At 39.6% G+C, this 19,309-nt stretch overlaps 1 protein-coding gene across 1 annotated transcript in view; it reads right to left on the bottom strand.

The window, feature by feature from the left end:
* Positions 1 to 661: 661 nt before the first annotated feature.
* si:ch211-186j3.6 (neural-cadherin) overlaps positions 662 to 19,309 on the bottom strand; it is a 393,221-nt gene continuing 374,573 nt past the window's right edge. The window contains exons 36-37 of the mRNA XM_059351714.1: positions 7,405 to 7,559; positions 662 to 4,096 (exon numbers count right to left, since the gene is read on the bottom strand). Of these exons, the coding sequence (XP_059207697.1) occupies positions 3,482 to 4,096; positions 7,405 to 7,559 (770 nt within the window). The 3' untranslated portion in view covers positions 662 to 3,481. The remainder of the gene's footprint in view (positions 4,097 to 7,404; positions 7,560 to 19,309) is intronic.

Genomic DNA, 19,309 nt, shown 5'->3' with positions numbered 1-19,309 from the left:
TTCATGGCTGTTAAACATGATTTAAATGTGCTTGGAGACGTGTCTGCACTGAGGCTTGGAGACAAATATACTGGGATTTTAATGTTAATTAGTAGTCACGATGTACTGCAGTTATGATACATGTGCCAGTCTTAGACAAACCATCTGACATTTTCTGGAAGCATCTAAACAGACACATCCCACTGAGCCAGTGCCATGTAAATACATTGAAACTATTTATGAATGTGAAATTTCCTGGTACATTTTGATTGGCCAACATGCTGGCCATGCACTCTAATGTGAACACTGAGAGAAACGCACGCAAACGATGCACCTTAAAGGCCACATAACTGCTGAAGAGAAGCTTAGGACCCCAAACATGGTCTTCAGCACAAGTACAGTTACATGTACAGTTTTATTTGACTTTCAAGAAAATCTGTCAACGTGGAAACATCTGTGTTTGTTTGAAAAAGGAATATTGTATTATGTATGTCAGTGCCTTTGGTCATTTTCCCACTTTTGCTCTGCTATTTGTTTTTCTAAGAATCCAATAACCACGTTGTACAGCTGGGTTTTCTACTGCAGGACATTTTTCATAACAGAAATCATAAAATAAAAAAAAGTAAATGTTTACTCTGCAATTAAAGCCGTTCTCATGTCACGCACGTTTTTGGTGGAAGGAATGTGTACATGAGTTAGGTTGAAATATTCTCCAATGCCAGTGTTAGATATTAGACACATCAATGTTCAATGGCAGTATGATCAATAAAAGTATTTTTTCCCCCATCAATGCCATTTCCTTGTTTTTCATTACACGAGGCCTTTTAATTCCACAGTTTCTTCTTTCAGATGCAGTCACGATTCAGCACAGTCACTGGTGCAAACAAATGCATTTATTGAGAAAAAAAAAATCAAAGCAAATACAAAACACTTACATAACTGTCCAAAGCTCATCACCATCATGATGATAAAAAAGATATGTTGGGTTTCATTTTTATTTTTCTCAGTAGCTGCACATTTTAAATCTATGTGGTGCTTTTTTGACAAAAAGCAATAATTGTAATTAATCTATCTTTGTATTTACAAATGATGTAAAAACATTAACTTTGTTCACAATATGTCTGTACCCAGAACACAACATTTAAGAAGCTGTTTTATGGTACAAATGAATGGTGGTGGGAAGTGAGTTGCTGCTCCTTCCAGCTGCAGAGAGAAAGTGAAGCATCCTCCACCACTCTGTGTGGCTCAGACTCGGCCTCTTTCTCCAGAGGAATAGAAAAACAAGCTTCCCGCTCTAGGAAATCCCTCCTGTCTTTAAAAAAGACAAAGTGCTGCACCCTCACCTGACCGCCAAGTCTCTTATTTTTTAAAAGTTTGATTGTTGTCTCGGCTTTGAGGAAAATAGCATGTTTCTGAAAAGCTAAAATCTGGGAATCGACTTCTCTGTCGACTATTTTGAAAGTACCCACAATCCTTTGGTTTTTTCCAGCATGACAGCATGCCATCAGCTCCTATTAGGATTAGTGGCCTGACATGTTATCACACGGCTCCGCCAGCGTGGAGAAGAATAAAGAGCACGATGAGAGCTGCTGCTGCTACTTCCAGCACAATACAGCGCCTGAAATACCAGGTTGGCTTTTTGGACGATTGCAGGGACACATGACTTTTTATATCTATGCCATTTGCTGTGAAACAAACCGTTCCACCAGAAAACCCCTGCTCCGAGCATGTCCCTTCTCTTTCTACAGCTTCCCCGGAGATCAACGGTGCACTGGTGGCATATCTCACCAAGGAGCCCGGCATGGTTACATGGTTTCTCTCAGCCTACCATCCTCATTTACTCTCATTCAGCCCTCTACCCTGTAATCATCTCCCTTATCAAAGGTGAAAAGAAAGCATTCTTTTCAGACTTCTCTCCCCCACCGCTGCTTTGTTATTGGTTTTGCTTTTTTTCGTTCTTTTTACACAAATTGTTCTCACCGGTTCTGCAACAGCGGGAAGTCTTTTTTTTGTTGAGAGGGGAAAAAAAGATCCATCACCCTGATGTGAAAAGTAAACCAAACAAGGAACACTTGCCACTGAGCTGACAATTCACAGCTTGGATAATAACTGCAGACCTATTATTTCCCTGCAGCGTTCAGTCCATTTTCCTACAATCAAGAGTATGTGGTAATTAAGCGAGGAACAATGGATAGATGCGTGTGTGTGAATTGCGTATGGCACAGGTATCACAGCTCAGAACAATATATATGAATAATTGTTACGAACGTCCTTCATCCTTCCCCTTCCATTTGTATTTATTGAGTAGTCACCTTGGAAAGCCATTTGACGTAGTTTGTATTCTACCGTGGAATCGTCTGTTAAAATAGTCTCCCCGAGCCGCCACATTTGGTATGCCTGAGGAAGAGCGTACGCGGAACAGAGCAACAGAGCAACAGAGCAAGTATTTCCTCCCTCCCGCAGTCCGCACGTCCGCTCTCATTTCTTTGTTACAAAGCTGTTTGAATTTTTGTGCACCCTCCCTCGAGGAGGAACACGCAGCGAAGGAGCGCGAATGAGAATAGGATATCACATGAAGACGAGGGCGCAGTAGTAAGTAGAAAGCTTGATGTCTTACAACCCACGGAGCATTGAAACTTGAAACACCCAACCAATACAGAATTACTCAACCCAGTGAAGGACACATTACCAGAAGAAAAGAATAATAATCTCACCCTGCAACCCAGTGCTGGTCCAAGCATTTTTTTTCTCATACAAACATTGACAGAAGCTGTGTACAGCCAGGCAGCGAGAACACTATGTGTCCGATATATACTGAAAATCCAAACTCTGTAATATATGGGCTACTCAGTATGATCCCACTCATCTTCACTGTCCTATCACGAAACAGTGCTGAGTGGAATATAGGTAAGAGTTTATTTGCAAAGATTTAATTCAGCAAGGTGTTAAAAATACATCTTATGTTGCATTGATTTGCTCAGGTATAAAAAATAACCTGGCCAAAACATTTCCATTTTACATTTGAGGCCTGCAGCTGACATCCAGAGCAGCTCACAATGAGTGTTAGAAAATAGAGGAAATTTGGGGTTTTAGTGGCTGTGACTGGAACAGATTTTTCTGACAGTGAAGCTAAGCTCCATCATGATGAGTAGCCCGGCTGGAGAGTGACGTTCTGAAGCCTTTAACCTGACTGGCAGGTTTGATAACGTCTGTTCCTGCAAAAATTGTCATCCAAGGTAGAGGGAGCACAGAGCGACAAGCTCTTTTCACAGGGACACTTTGATCTGTCTGTTAGGCCACCATGTGGATTGACGGGGCTCAGCATCCAGTAAATACAACACCTTCTGTGTCAGTTGTCAGCGAGTGAGGGGTGTGGAGCGATTTCTCTCTCAGTCTCTCGCTGTTTTCCCACCTCCGCCTTCGCTAAGCGCCTGCTAATTGATTGTTCCAGGACGGTCCCCGTTATCAGAGTCCTATCAGTTTAGTCTGTGTGCGTCTGAGCTCAAAGGTCGCTGGCCTCGGCTCGCTCGTACAGCGCCCGCAGCTTCTCAAAGCGAGGCCCCCATTCCCCGAGCGTCTCCTCCCTCCTCCCTTCTCCTCCCCCTCCCCCGTCCCCGCCGCTCCCCCCATCCAGTCCCGCCGAGCTGAAGGAGCTGAGGGAGCCGGCGGGCGAGCCCCCTCCCTCGGTGGAGAACACCTGCAGGGAGTCGAAGGGCCCCGTGTCCGGATGCTGGTCGGCGTCGCGGATGATCTCGCACAGGTAGCGGGCCAGGTCCTGGCTGGAGAAGGACAGGGAGCGGCGTGCTAGCTGGGAGGGGCGGGCCTGGCCCTGCGCGGGGAGTCTGGTAGGGGGGACGTCTCTGCGGAGGCTGGCGGTGGTGGTGGCGGTGGAGGAGGTGGACGCTGCAGAGGGAGGCAGGGTGGAGGAGCTGGCTGTCCGGCTGAGGGAGTCCAGTGGCTGGGAGGAGGGAGGGGGGGGAGGCGCCTGGTGGAGGAGGTGATGGTGGTGATGGAGGGGGGGAGGAGGATGGTGCAGGGCTCTGGATCGGCAGTACTGGACCGACTGGGCCGGGCTCGGCTGGAGGGACTTCTGCAGCTCCGCCATATCGTAGGCGTTCTGGACACACAAATAAACACGTTCAATCACACACATGCATGTGACTTATAGCAGTTTAAATATGCATCAAATATGTTTTGATAAACACACAGAAATCTGACCAACAGTCACAGGCTGCGGTCGAATAGTCAAATCTGCTTAGGAACCTTCCTAACTGAGTGAAATGACCCGGAAGTATTATCGTAGCCGCCATGATAAGAGCTGTTCGAATTCTCTAACTGTTAAGGAAAGGAGCTTCAATGCTTCCTTTAGTATCTCCTTTAGCATAGGATACACCGGACCATCCTTTACGAAAGGAAAGGAGGTAATGCCGTCCCACAATTCCTTGCGGTAGCAGCATATAAGGCCGACCGGTCACGAGAAGAAACGACGTCATCAACATTGGCCGTGGCGTGATGACGTTGACTAAGTGTAAGTGCAGTCGGATTCTCTAAACACCGCGATCGTCTTCTCCGAACTCCTCATGAATTCTCCTTCTCATCTTTCCTTGACCTCGTGACGTTTTCCATTGAGGTTAAGGAAAAGTGGTTAGGAAAGGACTTAGGAGCTGATTTTTTTGACTATTCGACCGCAGCCACAGTCTCTTTACAGGAAACTTCTGCTTGATTGAGATATGAACAGCTCGGATTTGGGAAATTCCAAGTGTGCTCTTATATCAAGTGTTTTTCATAACAGGAAATTACAGGACGTTGAACCTTAGTAACACAGAAACAATGACACGCCAACCTGCAAAGTAAAAAAAGAGAAACTGGGTGTTGTCTCTCAGAGTTGTTCTGACCGTTGGATGCGTTGTATCATCTGTTTTTAATGTCTGCTAAATAAATCCCGCACAAGGCTGTGATTGGAATCTATCTGTTCGTCAAGTGTTTTCTTTATAGATTTCCTACTACACATGCAGAAGCAGAGGGAAAGTTTCCCTAAGCACAGGAAGTGCAAAAAAAATTAGAAATGAGAGCAAACAGAAAAACGAGTCCCGGTGAAAGATGGAATGTTTTAGGGAGAGAGATGAGGCAGAAAAAAATGAAATGTGACAGAGAGAGAGCAGAAAGATGAAAAGAGAGCTGAAAAACAATCAGCTCTCCCCATTACATTTACTGTGAATGTTCCACCTATTTAAGTTTCCAATCTATCTACATTTACTGTCTCTGAGAAGATAGTAATGTTGAGTATCTGTGTGTGAGAGACCAAGAAGATAAAGAATGTGAGTGGAGGTGATTCACAAAGGAGATGAGGGCCGTCTGTCTATCCATCTCTCAAATGTGCCGGAGCAAAGGGCTTTAAGAGCCGCCGTTACCTTCATATACACTGTAACAGCCAATCACTTCAGTGCTAATGTGATTCAACCAAAACTGTAACCACGGCAGCGGAGACGGGAGAAAAAACGAGGGGTGTAGGAGGAGGAGGAGGAGGAAGAAATGGTACACACGGAGGAGGTGTGGGTCGCTTTGTCAAACTGATTATGTGATGAGTGGAAAGTGCTGATTTTATTCCTCCAGAGAGCTTTCAAACAAGACTCTTGAGAATTAACTGCAGCATCTGCTGTGCTATAGGGGATCAGGACTGTGTGTGTGTGTGTGTGTGTGTGTGTGTGTGTGTGTGTGTGTGTGTGTGTGTGTTGTATGCGTTCAGCTTCAGGTGATTTGCAGTATGAATGACAAGACCTTGAGGGGTTTTGGGTACTGACAAGGTGTGACAACAATCGGTGAATGTAAGTCCTGTTGCCGCTGTGTGTGTGTCTGTGTGTGTGTATGTGTGTGTGTCTGTGTGTGCGTCTGTGTGTGCGTGTGTGTGTCCGGCCACATGTGTTTGTTTCGATCAAAGCGGTGATATTATGCAAGCTCTTAAGTACTGTTGAGTGCTTGTGGGTTATAGTGGCTGTTGGAGAGAGGAGATAAGGATTTTGCGTGGGCCTAATTAAAACGGTAACACACACACAGACACACACAATCTATTCTAAATTGAATTGACGAGATCCACTATAAAACTGCTACCTTGACTTTTATTCGACACACACTGACATTTTTTCTAGATACTATATAATTTTTATTCGTTAAACCGTTTTCGTTTTTTTTTACATATTATACTATGACTATTTTTTTCATGTTTTAACATACTATTCTATGATCTTGTTTTAACTATACTGGACCTAGCTTTTATCAACATTCTATACTAAGACTATAACTTTTTTCATCATATTATAACTTTTCTCAGCTTTTTTCATCATACTACACTATGACTTTTTAATGACTTCGTTCTAAGTATAGTCTGTGGTACATGTAGTAGGATGGCTTTTCCAGAAATAATACAAAAAAAACAACAGTATTTTGAGTTTTCCAAAATTTGAAATTTTTCTCATCATACTAGGAAATTTTTCGACATACAATATTACGCCTTCTGCTTTTTCAACATATTATACACATTTTTTTCCATACTAAACTTTGATTTTTTTAAAATATACTATACTGTGACATTTTTTGACTATACTATCACCATTTAAAAATTTATTTTTTTTTGCTTACTATTCCACAACTTTTTGAAACTTACTATGACATTTAAAAAAATACCATATTATGACTGCTAAGTGTATTCAAACGATCTTAACCCATAAGAACCCAGGGTGACACCTCTGTAACAAACACTTTAAATCTTCAAGAATCTCCCATATTCAGGTTTATACTTCACATTAACTCATTAAATCCCTAAGAGACACATACTCAACACCCTGGTGTGGTGGTCATGTGACTTTGACAAGAAGTGCCTTCTCCAAAATGTGGCTGTGACTGGAAACAGAGAAGTGAACATTTTCAAAAAGCTTATTTTTTGTAACTAGGCTAAGTTTAAACCTATTTAACAATTCTAATCCGTTAATATGGTGTCCTGTATTGCATTTAACATGTTCTGACCAAATTTCTTGAACAAATTAAAGTCAAAATTTTGATATATGTTATGAAGATGCAAAAGAAAAAGGCAAATTTGTGTCTCTGTAAGCAGAAAATGTGTCTAGTTTTTTTTCTATTTTAAAATAAGAAATAACAACATAAATACCATAAATGCCCATTGTAACATATATATGTCACATTACAGATCTTTGACATTTAGGGGTAGTATTTTTTTTAAAACATCAGAAAAGTGTTCTATGTGGTCCACTTATAGAACACGTCCTTTAAGGATAACTGGGTCTGGGTTCTTATGGGTTAAAAAGTATGCGGTTGAAAACATTTAATCTTCATGTAGCAATAGTTTAGATCTCAAGATTTAACAAGTCAGAACCGTGTGTGTGTGTGTGTGTGTGTATGTGAGCAGCGTACCTGGTCCTCCTCCCCTCCTCCCTCCTCGTCATAGTTGAGGACGTTCTCTCTGATGTCCTCCCAGCCGTCGTGGTGGGCGGAGACGTGGTAAACTCCCTCCTTCAGCCCCTTGTAGCTCCTCCAGCGGGTGTAGAGGAAAATCCCCAACAGCAGCACTGGAGACGAGACAGACAGACAGGTGGAGGTCCATCAGTGCATGCATTAGCATGATAATTTTTAATGATTAAGATCCTTCAGCCAATTAAGGTACGGCCCCACTGAGGGGTGTTTTTGATGTAGTTGGCCTTGAGCATCATTTGCGGAAAAATGTGAGCTGAAATGTGATGAGTTGTCGGGTTCAACCGATAATGATGCTGTAGGGTTAAAGACACCAAGAGTTATTTGACAAAATGTATTTCAAGGGTTTCAAAGAGTTTTTTTTTTTTACTGAAGTGACCTGTTGGGGGCCAGCAGTTCTTCACTTCCCATCAAAACAGTCGAAAACTTTCTAAGAAACTCCCACATGTTCTTATTCTACAGTATTTACTGGTGACAGAGAGGAGTAAAGACTCCCAGGGCTGGCAGAATTGAGTATCAGTGTATCCCCAGGAGACCAGTTCAGCCTGAGCAGGTGGTTTTAGCGCTATAATGAACAAACTGAGCCCACCGCCTTCAACCCAGAGGAGATCTCCCAGTCTGAGAAGAAGGGACATTAATGGTGTAATGGTTAGTAGGGGGCGACTCCACTGGTGGCAGAAAGAATCCCCTTTGTACAGAAGTGCAAACATTTCTGTCAAACTATTTTTGTGGTTCAAAGAATGCATTTAACTTTTTAAAGCTTTTTTCATCATACTACACTATGACTTTTTATTGACTTCTTTTTTCTATGAAATCTTTTGACAAACTCATAAATTTTTTAAAATACTATATTATGACATTCTTCGACATACCACACTATGACTTTTTCATACACTTTTGAACATTCTATGAGATATTGAAATTTTTTTGAAAAAGTCTTAAATACATCCACTATAAAACTGCTACCTTGACTTTTATTCGACACACACTGACATTTTTTCTAGATACTATGTAATTTTTATTTGTTAAACCATTTTCGTTTTTTTACATATTATACTATGACTATTTTTTTCATGTTTTAACATACTATTCTATGACCTTGTTTTAACTATACTGGACCTAGCTTTTATCAACATTCTATACTAGGACTACGACTTTTTAAAGCTTTTTTTCATCATATAACTTTTTTCAGCTTTTTTCATCATACTACTACTTTTTATTGACTTCTTTTTTCTATGAAATCTTTTGACAAACTCATACATTTTTCAAAATACTATATTATGACATTTTTCGAAATACTACACTATCACTTTTTTTGACATACTTGACTATGACATTCTTCGACATACCACACTATGACTTTTTCATACACTTTTGAACAATCCATGAGATACTGAAATTTTTTTGAAAAAGTCTTAAATACATTTTTAATGCCCCTATACTCTCAAAGTGGTCTAAGTATAGTCTGTGATACATGTAGTAGGGTGGCTTTTCCAGAAAAAAAACAAACAAACAGTATTATTTCTGTAAAACTATTTTTGTGGTTTAAAGAATGCATTTAATTTAACTTAGGATTCATGCAACTCCATCACTGTGCTGTGTAAACGTGTTTTAAAAATGCTATAATTGAGGGGAAACTCCTAGTTTGAATGAAGGAAATTGTTAAGCACCATTGCAGAAACTTTTCTTTAAAAATACACTTTTCAATATAATAATTCAATATATTTTCTATTTTCTTTCTAGAAAATATTACTCTTAAACAGCAGTTAGATCATTCTGGTGACAGTCTAACTCTCCAGTTTCTCCCAGGATAACAGTTTTAGTGGATTGATGGATTGGTTTGCACTGTAATACATTAAAATCATCATTTAACGGCTTCACATGTTTTCCTCTTTCATGATGATCATATCCTGACTGGCTCAACTCAAGCTGGCCAATATCACATTTACAATTTAAGACCAATACTCACACGAGGCTACTTAAAATGCAGATTGAAATTATTCTCCATCCCCTACTTCCTTTACATTTGCCAATATCTCTGTAGTTAAAGCTAATTATAACTGTGTGATTGCATGACGGGCCTCGTAGGAATAGAACAGCCTTTTGATTATAGCCACTGCAGGCAGTGCTCACTGTTTGATTTTAAATTATATGAGATTCAAAGAATGCTAACGACGCCCAGCCAACAGAATCCCAGACAATTAGTGGCCTGACGTTTTATTAGCGCTACTTACACTCCTGTTGCTAATTGACAGCTTTAAAATGGGAATTAGTCGCATTTAGTTCAGATACTCTGCAAGATTGCAGGAGGTGTTCACATTAATTAAAAAAAGGAGTGGAAGAGCTCAAAATAAAAAAAAAGTTGAGGTGATACTAATTTACAAGTGCGTGCACACACACACACACACACACACACACACACACACACACACACACACACAGTCCAACCAATCTGCATGTATTTCCCACTTTAGTGTTGCCGTGACCTTTTCAGATGTCTAACAAATCCCCCGTGTCTCGTCTCATCCGTATCACCTCTTGCCTTAGTTAACACTTCACATTCACTAGCCTTTACATCATATTAACCTGCTTTACACCCAAAGAAAATCTCACTTTTTCACTCTGCCTTTGGTTTTTTTTTCCTTTTACTTCCGCTGTGATTTTTTTCTCAAATCAAACAACTGATTGAGAGGATTTTTCCCCCTGCAGCACAGCAGAAGGAGGAACCTGTAGAATCTGGAATACAAAGTTGAGAGAATATTAAATAATTCACACCCACATATCATAAATTGAGCCTAACTGAAATCTTTTCTGAGTCATACTTATTTTGAAATCTATTTTTGCAAAAGTTTTTCATAGGAGAGCTGCGTTTAATCACATTTGAGAACAGCAGCAATCACATACCGCAAATGATTTCAACTGGCAGCACTATAAATACCCCGGCGGTTCAAATCCTATTAATCTGAGGTAAGACATCAATGTGAAGAATCTGTGATCTTAAACACATCTTTTAAACACTTGCTGCTCCTGACTCTCCTTCTCCATCAACCTCTGCTTTTTCTTCCTAATCCACACGTCTTTCTCCTACATTACAACTAAAACCCAGCAGCCAATCCATCATGTAAGCACACCAACAGGCGGCACTCAAAACTCCCCCCGAATTGATAACACCCCATTAAACAGCCCACCCTCTGACAACTCTGTAAGAGTAAATTCAGTCAGCCAGAAACCAGCTGCACAGTTTGAGAGGAAAAATCAATATTCATTTACTGTCAACTTGTCCCCCTCACCACAACTCCAGAGTCTGGCAGATTGATAAAATGGAATTGTTTCAAGAGATTCACTGTTTCATTTTTAGAGTGGTATTATGGTTTATAATGGCAGTGAACAAAAAAGGGGCGAAAAGATAAAGAAAAGAGTTTTGTTTTTGAGTTAGACACATGTGGCTGCCTGCTGCAGAGAGTAGCCTTGATGTTAGAAAGGCAGTGAATTGGCAAAAACAAGGTCACAGGTTCAGTCCCCTGCCTCGCCTGCAATGGTCTTCATTTACTGTGGGGTGCCCTGAGCTTCCTCAGACAGAAAAACAGTGTTGAGAAGTAGCTGGTCCACAAGTCTGAAGGCTCTGAACCAATGATAATATGAGGACTGCAGCAAGGCTTGGTCATTAAGTACTACACGAGTCAATATAATGCATAGAAGGGATATCTCCATTCAAAACAACAAAGCAGGACAGTCAGAGCAGCAGCCTTTCTGTTTCTATCGATGCCGTCTAAAAGAATTGTCACCGATTCACCACCTAACTGCAGCAATTCACACGTTGCTCACACACACTGAGGTAAGGTTTGCTATGCAGTAATGACGATCAAACAAGCAGTGGAGAATAGACGTTACTGAGTAGCTTTTGTGCACTAGCTTTTTTTTAATTTATTTTTTTATTAATTTTTTAACATTACATGTCATTTAGCAGACACTTTTGTCAAAAGTGACTTACAATAAGTGCATTCAACCTGAAGGTACTAGACATAGACCACAGGAATCAAGTAAGTACAGAACTTTAAGAGCTAACTGTCATTGCTACAGGAGTGCTATATGTTAAAGAAGAAAAGGATAGAAAAGAAGAAGAAGAAGAGCAATTTTTTTTAAAAATATATATATATATATATATATATATATATGTGTTAGGTGACCATGGCTTAACCGAGGTATTGTTGGAAGAGGAAGGTCTTCAAAATTTAAGGCTAATATCTCATCAAGAAGTCCAGCTTGCTATCTGTCTGAAGCATTTTATTTGGGGAATCTCTCTTGAAGCCAGTCTGAGATTTACACTTGTTTACACCGGCAGCCTCTTGCTCGATTGCTGTCTTTTTTTTAATTATTATTTTCCTCCGTAACTTCCTCTTTCATCTGCCATGATGTCAGCTCACCCGGTTCAAACTCAGGCTTGACTCTGGCAACATTGCTCACCACAGTGAGATATATTTCTCCTGGTGGGTTTCATACTATTTTACTGTTAACTAGTTGGTGGCAAAAGGTGGGAAATAAGAGTTCAGCTTGCTAGCCAACATTGATTTAAATGATGCAAAATAGTTTCACATAATGCATTTTGGTGAAAAGAGCTGCGTACAGCAAAAAGCTACAAACTAAGTCTGAAGGATACTAAGCTTTAGGTTGTTAGCTAGCTTACTTCACTCGTAAATTGTATTTACTGTTTTCAACTAGACTAGTTAAAGTTCAATTCTGGTTTATTGCATGTTGGGTCTGATATAAATTTGGCAATCATTTCTTTTGATAAACTTGTACTCAACAAATTTTTTACATTTAAAAAAAAGTTTTTAGACCTACATTTGGAGAAAAGGGTCATTTGAAGTTACAAGTGTTTAGGTAGATGTTTATATTTAGCTATCATCTAGCTGCGTGGCTGCCGATTATTGTCAGCCTTTTAATTATATCCCCTTTTTTTCTGTAATATGTTCTGTTTGTTCTGTTTGTTTATTTCACTTTTTGTATTGACCCGATTTAATGAAAGTTTAATTATATCGTCTTCATTTTCTGATGTAAAGCACTTTGTAACTCTGTTTGAAAAAGTGTTGTATACACAAAATGTATTATTATTAATACATCTAAATGCTCTGTATCTCTCCAGATTCTTAAAATCACAACTCTTTCAGAGGCTAGCATGCAAGGGGGAAAAAAATCAGTGTCAACACGATTGACACACAGCTGCTTAGGTTTGAAATCTAAGTCTTTGATAAAATACATGCACATGCAACACCCCAGGCTATTTGGATGTGCAAAGAAGCAACACACTTCACATGGACTCCATTAATACTTCCTTTTTCTCACTTGGGTGAGAAAGTATATAGCAAAAGAGTCAGGATGTGATGTGAATAGAGGAACACAAAGAAATTTGATCTTGAGCTGCTGTGAGGACGACTGTTCTATACTGCATGGATCAATATTCTTTGCGCATTAGGGCTTAAGCCTATATGAGGGTAAAAACACAGCCTATAGATAAAGTGAAGCAACGAAAGTGTTACTGCTTGGTGTAAGGTAGTGGAGTTTATGTCTTTATGTGTTTACACCACTCCCATCTGCAGTGTGTGTGTGTGGTTGTGTGTGTGTGTGTGTGAAGAAGTGGCTAGTGTGAGCTCCATGGGGAAGTGAGCGAGGAAACTGGAGGTCAGGGCGTACAAGATGAATCTGCCCTGTTCAAAGGCCCTCTCTGGAGGGCAAACAGAGAAATGGAGAATTTGATCGGCATAGTATGTGTGTGTGAGTGAGCCTGAAAAGAGAGATTATGTGTTTATTTGTTTACACTGCCTCCAAGGCCCACGCTCTCTTTGACCATCACTCCTTTTTTACTTTAGCCCCCCTTTTTCCTAACTTGTACTCCTGCCTTATAGTTACCTTCCCAATGTCTAACTGCACCTTCAACTATCTTTTTCTTGGCTTTTAACAACAACAGCCACAACAAGTAAAACCCCGAAGCTCATCCTGGACCTCAACAGGTGCCATGGGCTATCCAGCACCACACTACAAAACCACTGTTTGATTTTAAATTATATTAGATTCAAAGAATGCTAACGATGCCCGGCCAACAGAATCCCAGACAATTAGTGGCCTGACGTTTTATTAGCGCTACTTACACTCCTGTTACTAATTGACAGCTTTTAAATGGGAATTAGTCGCATTTAGTTCGGATACTCTGCAAGATTGCAGGAGGTGTTCACATTAATTAAAAAAAGGAGAGGAAGAGCTCAAAATAAAAAAAATGTTTTTTTAGGCCCCGTTTACACCAGGACGCTCGCGGGTAAAAACGACAAAATATTTTATCGGAAGTGCCTTTCGTTTAGACGGTGACGGCGTTTTGGGGGCTTAAAGACGCAAAAATCTGAAACCACCTTCCAAAGTGGAAAAGTTAAATACGCTCCTCCGTAGCGTGTCGTCTACACTGACAAGACACAAAACTCTGATCTGATCTGCTCACGTCACGTATGTGTTTACGTCACATACATGCTCCAGTACAGGAAATAAACAAACGTGGGATTATTTCCATGCGTCGGACCTTCAAGCTGCTCTGGCAGCTCTAATAAACTTACAGGAGTCTTTCCACCAAATGTACAGGATATGTACAGATAGTATTAGTGAACAGAGAAGGATCTGGAATTACCTCCATCACATTTTGGATGCAGCGATTGGTGGGAGGAGCCAGACGGCTGTGAACGAGACCTGGGAGATCTAGTGATGGTGGAGAACTTTGTGGAAGGAGTAGCTGATGAACATGTGTGGCGTGAAAACTTCTGCATGCCCAAAGATGCTCTTATCGCTTTAAGTGATGCCGCCTGGCTGCATACAATCTAATTTCACACACTTTTGCGTCACCGTATGCAGCAGATTTCCTCCCGAAAACGCTCGTCTAAACGAGGAATAAAAAGTGAAGACGCGACGCCACTTTTGCGTCTTCTGTTCAGACCGTCATCATGTAAACATAGCCTTAGTTTAGCCCCCCTTTTTCCTAACTTGTACTCCTGCCTTATAGTTACCTTCCCAATGTCTAACTGCACCTTCAACTATCTTTTTTCTTGGCTTTTAACAACAACAGCCACGATAAGTAAAACCCCTAAGCTTATCCTGGACCTCAACAGAAAACCAGTTCACTTCCAAAAGTCCATCGCCACAGTCCTGAAAAGCACTGGACTGGTTTGAAATGAGCAGATTTAGAAAGAACACGTCCCAATTCCCGATGACTTTTGCATTGTTAAGTACAAAAGGGAAAATGTCTCAAAAATGCAAAGACAGATATCAATTCAACATTCTGCAGAGGGCTCTCCAAACATCCAACACTGTCCTGATACTGAAGAGCAGCGAGCACCTATCTGATGAGCAGGGAAATCTATTGTACCTTCAGCAGTTCAAATGGCGTTGAATGAGCGTGTGTGTAATGGGATTTCCAGTCAGGCAATCAATATCCGAGCTGCCCTGCAATGAGATCAGTGTCTATGAGTACATCAACACAAGTCAATAATATAGTATGGATTTTGGCCTCATCAAACTATAATTCTGTTTACCGCAGCCATCTGTCTCTAAGCCTTCGGTATATCACTCCTCTTCCCCTCACTGCTCTTTATTTTGCCAGTTTGACCGATCCAAGTACCAGTATGTTGCTGCTAACAACCTGTTTTGGGTGTAATGGGGCTCTCATTGGTTCCTTGTCCACAGGAAAATGATTCGAGTCGAACAACGACAATTCACTGATTACTTCGAGGTCGTGACTGTCTCAGACTGTTCAAGAACAAAAACTACCACTCAATTGCAGTCTTCCTACGCAGACTATTTTTATTCGGAAAAAAGTAAGAAGATCTGTCCACAAAGTTTTCTTTTCCTTTGATTTGTGCTGTCCATTTAGCTCATAGGGCAGTAAACCTCTCCATGGAAACCTCATATTATCCTGAATACAAGGACAATATCTGTCCAATATATCACTTGGGCACACATCTTTTCTCTACCTTTCACCTTGTTGTTTGCTTTTCTCAAGGTAGCTGTGCTTAGTGTCCCTTTCTATCTTTTACTCTCTCCACTCGTCTTGTTATCGATTTAATGCTGTTCATTTTTAACTCGCTGCTCGTCCGCCTCTTTTAAAGATTGTCTTATAGTCTCAATCTGTATTTATGCTTTTATAAAGCTATAAACAGAATCCAACTCACAAGCACCATACCATACCGAGGGACGTTTTGATCAGTAGCATACAAAGACAGGGAGAGATGTTTGGGGTGAACATTTGCAGTGAAAAAAAAAAAATAATAATACTTTGGGATTTGTCAGAAAAGACACAAAATTACCCCAAAAGAATCAAATTGACCACAAAATGACATAAAATGATCCAAAAAGACCAGAAATTACCAAAAAATGACATAAAATTAAGCAAAAAAGACTCAAATTGACCCCCAAATGACAAAAAAAGACCCCAAAAAGACGCAAAATGACCAAAAAAAGGAAACAAAATGACCAAAAAAGACACAAAATGATTACAAAATGATCAAAAAAAATGACACAAAATTAATAGTGGCGATGCAGATGTGAGGTTTCAGAATTATTATGTTATTTTTTTTTTTTTAACTTCACAGTCCTTTTAATTCTGTATGTGTTTTCCCCGTATACCTCTCAAATCAGCATGCGTCTCGGATCACTGAACTTTGTTAGTCAAGTTCAGGTGTAAATTCACCTCCTCGGGCATGTGGACTTTCAGATCATCCAAAGCAGCTTTGCAGGTGTTCAGAGACGCATTTGAACACATTACTGTTAAAATATAAATGCAACAAGGGTCTTGTCCACAAACAGCGACTGCAGATGGGCCGATGGGTTTTTAATAATGTACTCTAAGTGGTACAAGAGGAAGACATGATGTGCATTGTGAAGTTTATTCTACATCTCTTCTTATAGCTGCTGTTATCAACATTAATACTATTTTAACTACAATCCCATTCAGAAGAAAAGTGGCGATGCTTTGTATAACATAAATTTAAAAAAAATGCATGAAATTTGGACTGAGTTCATATACAGATACAGACATTTCCCAGAGCATTAGATATATCGTCTTTGTACTGAATTCAATGGAATGTAGATTACAAAGCATTTGCAAATCAGTGCATTCTGTTTTTATTACTTCTTTCACAGGACTTTTTTTGGAATCAGCTTTTGAGTGGTTTTAAGTGACCAACCTGTTTATTGTTTAGCATCTATCAGCTAGTTGTTTTGGCTTTACGGCCCCCAGTGTCACTGTTTGGTAAACACACACACACACACACACACACACACACACAAAAAAAACTCTCATAAAGCCACTGTACTGTATACCAGTAGTTCTCAACCTTTTTGAGTCGCGGCCCCCAATTTAACATGCATGTTGCCCGCGACCCCCGCTCACTGAACAGAATCTCACATGCACAGTTCATATCACCCAAAAAACAAACAAAATGACTACAAAAAGACACAAAATGACAAAAAAGACACAAAATGACCAAAGAAATACACAAAATGACTACAAAAAGACACAAAATGACAAAAAAAGACACAAAATGACTAAGAAAAGACACAAAATGAACACAAAAGGAAACAAAATGACCAAAAAAGACACAAAATGAACAGAAAATGATCAAAAAAGACACAAAATGAACAGAAAAAGACACAAAATGAACACAAACGGAAACAAAATGACCAAAAAAGACACAAAATGAACAGAAAATGATCAAAAAAGACACAAAATGAACAGAAAAAGACATAAAATGAACAAAAAAATACATAAAATGAACAAAAAAATACATAAAATGACCAAAAAAAGGAAACAAAATGACCAAAACAACCCTGAAATGACCAAAAAAAGACATGGAATGACCAAAGAGACTAAAACACATTCACACATGAACACTTTAACACAGTGGAGACAGAGCTGACTGAAAATGATTTGGCGACCCCCAGAAATCATCTCGCGACCCCAATTGGGGTCCCGACCCCAAGGTTGAGAATAGCTGCTGTATACTACTTGCCAAGGACCAAGTTGTATGTATGTTGTTCTCTCTCTCTTTGTCCACGTTCCTGTCTATCTTGTGCTGTAATATCAAATAAAGGCAAAAATGCCCCCCAAAAAGATATAGAGCCAGATATTTCCCTCAGGAGTTGGTAGAGATAAAAATCTGAGCTAAAAGGAGAGTGAATGCTGGACCTCCAGGTTTGCGCTGAAGGATTAAAATTAATAAATAAAAGTGATGGACTCCGTTTGTATCCAAAAATCATTACAGAACTCCCTGCAAGAAAGGTGCAAGAAATCTTTTTTTAAATGATTAAATGAAAAAGACAGACAGAGCTCGACAATAAAATGTGCTGGTGGTGTGGCTACCAGATCCAGGTCCACTAACTTTGGACCGTTCCTCTCGATATCTACTATCCATTGTCTAGCAGCCTATTATTATTATTATTATTATTATTATTGTTATTAGGACTGCAGGGATCCTCTGCCTGTCCCACCACTCAGTGATTGAAAGGCAGCACAAAACAATGGATGAAAGAGAAGTTGACATATTTCCAAGATGACACCTTGATTAATCCAATTAAATTTTCTCACCTAGTGTGTGTACACTAGATCTGTATGCTTGATCTGTATCCAGCATGGATTTTCACTGAGCAGATAGTTGGTAATTAATAAGTTATTTATTGTAATACTTCTGAAGCAGTATTGCCTCTAACTAGAACAGCTATTCTCAACCTTGGGGTCCCGACCCCAAGATGATTTCTGGGAGTCGGCAAATCATTTTGGAAGTCAGCTCTGTCTCCACTGTGTTAAAGTGTTCATGTGTTAATGTGTTTGAGTCTTTTTGGTCATTTAATGTCTTTTTTTGGTCATTTTGTGGGTTTTTTTTTTGTCATTTTGTGTCTTTTTTGGTAATTTTGTGTCTTTTTTTTTAATCATTTTGTGATAATTTTGTGTCTTTTTTGGTCATTTTGTTTCCTTTTTTTGGTCATTTTGCGTCTTTTTTGGGTCATTTTGTGTCTTTTTTAGTCATTTTGTTTCTTTTTTTTGGGTAATTCTGTGTCTTTTTTTGGTCATTTTGTGTCTTTTTAGGTCAATTTGTGTCTTTTTGTTGTCATTTTTTGTCATTTGGGGGTCAATTTGAGTCCTTTTTTGCTTAATTTGAGTCCTTTTTTGCTTAATTTTATAATTAAATAATAATCATTTTGTGGTCATTTTGATTCTTTTTGGGTAATTTTGTGTCTTTTCTGACAAATCCCAAAGCATCAAGTTATTACTTTCCAAGGAGTCTCTGGCTTGAAGCTGACTGTTACACACTCAGGAGGTCAGAATGGACCTTTAAACTTGTATCAAGGACTTAGATCATAAGTAACAATCAAATATAAAGTGAGCGGGGGTCGCGGACAACATGCATGTTAAATTGGGGGTCGCGACTCAAAAAGGTTGAGAACTACTGAACTAGAATACATCACTTAAAATATGTTGTGTACTGGAGTTAAGCAAAACAGATCAAACATGTTCAATCTTATTTCTTTTTTCAAGTAAGTGCTTGTTATTTACATCCATGTGTGATGACACATTATCATTCAGCATTCGTCTTATGTTTTTTTTCTCATGTTTTGAGTGCCTGTCAGCATCGTCAGTGGATTCCATGAAGTTGAATGATATTAAATGTGTTTATGTGAGGAGGAGATAAGGCAGTGGGTCAAAACATGCATCTCCATAAACACATCACAAACTAAAATGAGTGTGAATGTATACATGAACTCCTTCACCTTTTCTACTGCAGAAAAATCAGCAGCCTTCCCTATCAGACTAATTATC

The sequence above is a fragment of the Centropristis striata genome, chromosome 2 (genome assembly GCF_030273125.1).
Source record: "Centropristis striata isolate RG_2023a ecotype Rhode Island chromosome 2, C.striata_1.0, whole genome shotgun sequence".
Lineage (NCBI taxonomy): Eukaryota > Metazoa > Chordata > Actinopteri > Perciformes > Serranidae > Centropristis > Centropristis striata.
Note: the sequence above shows the minus strand (reverse complement) of the source record. Positions and strands in the feature narration are given on the sequence as shown.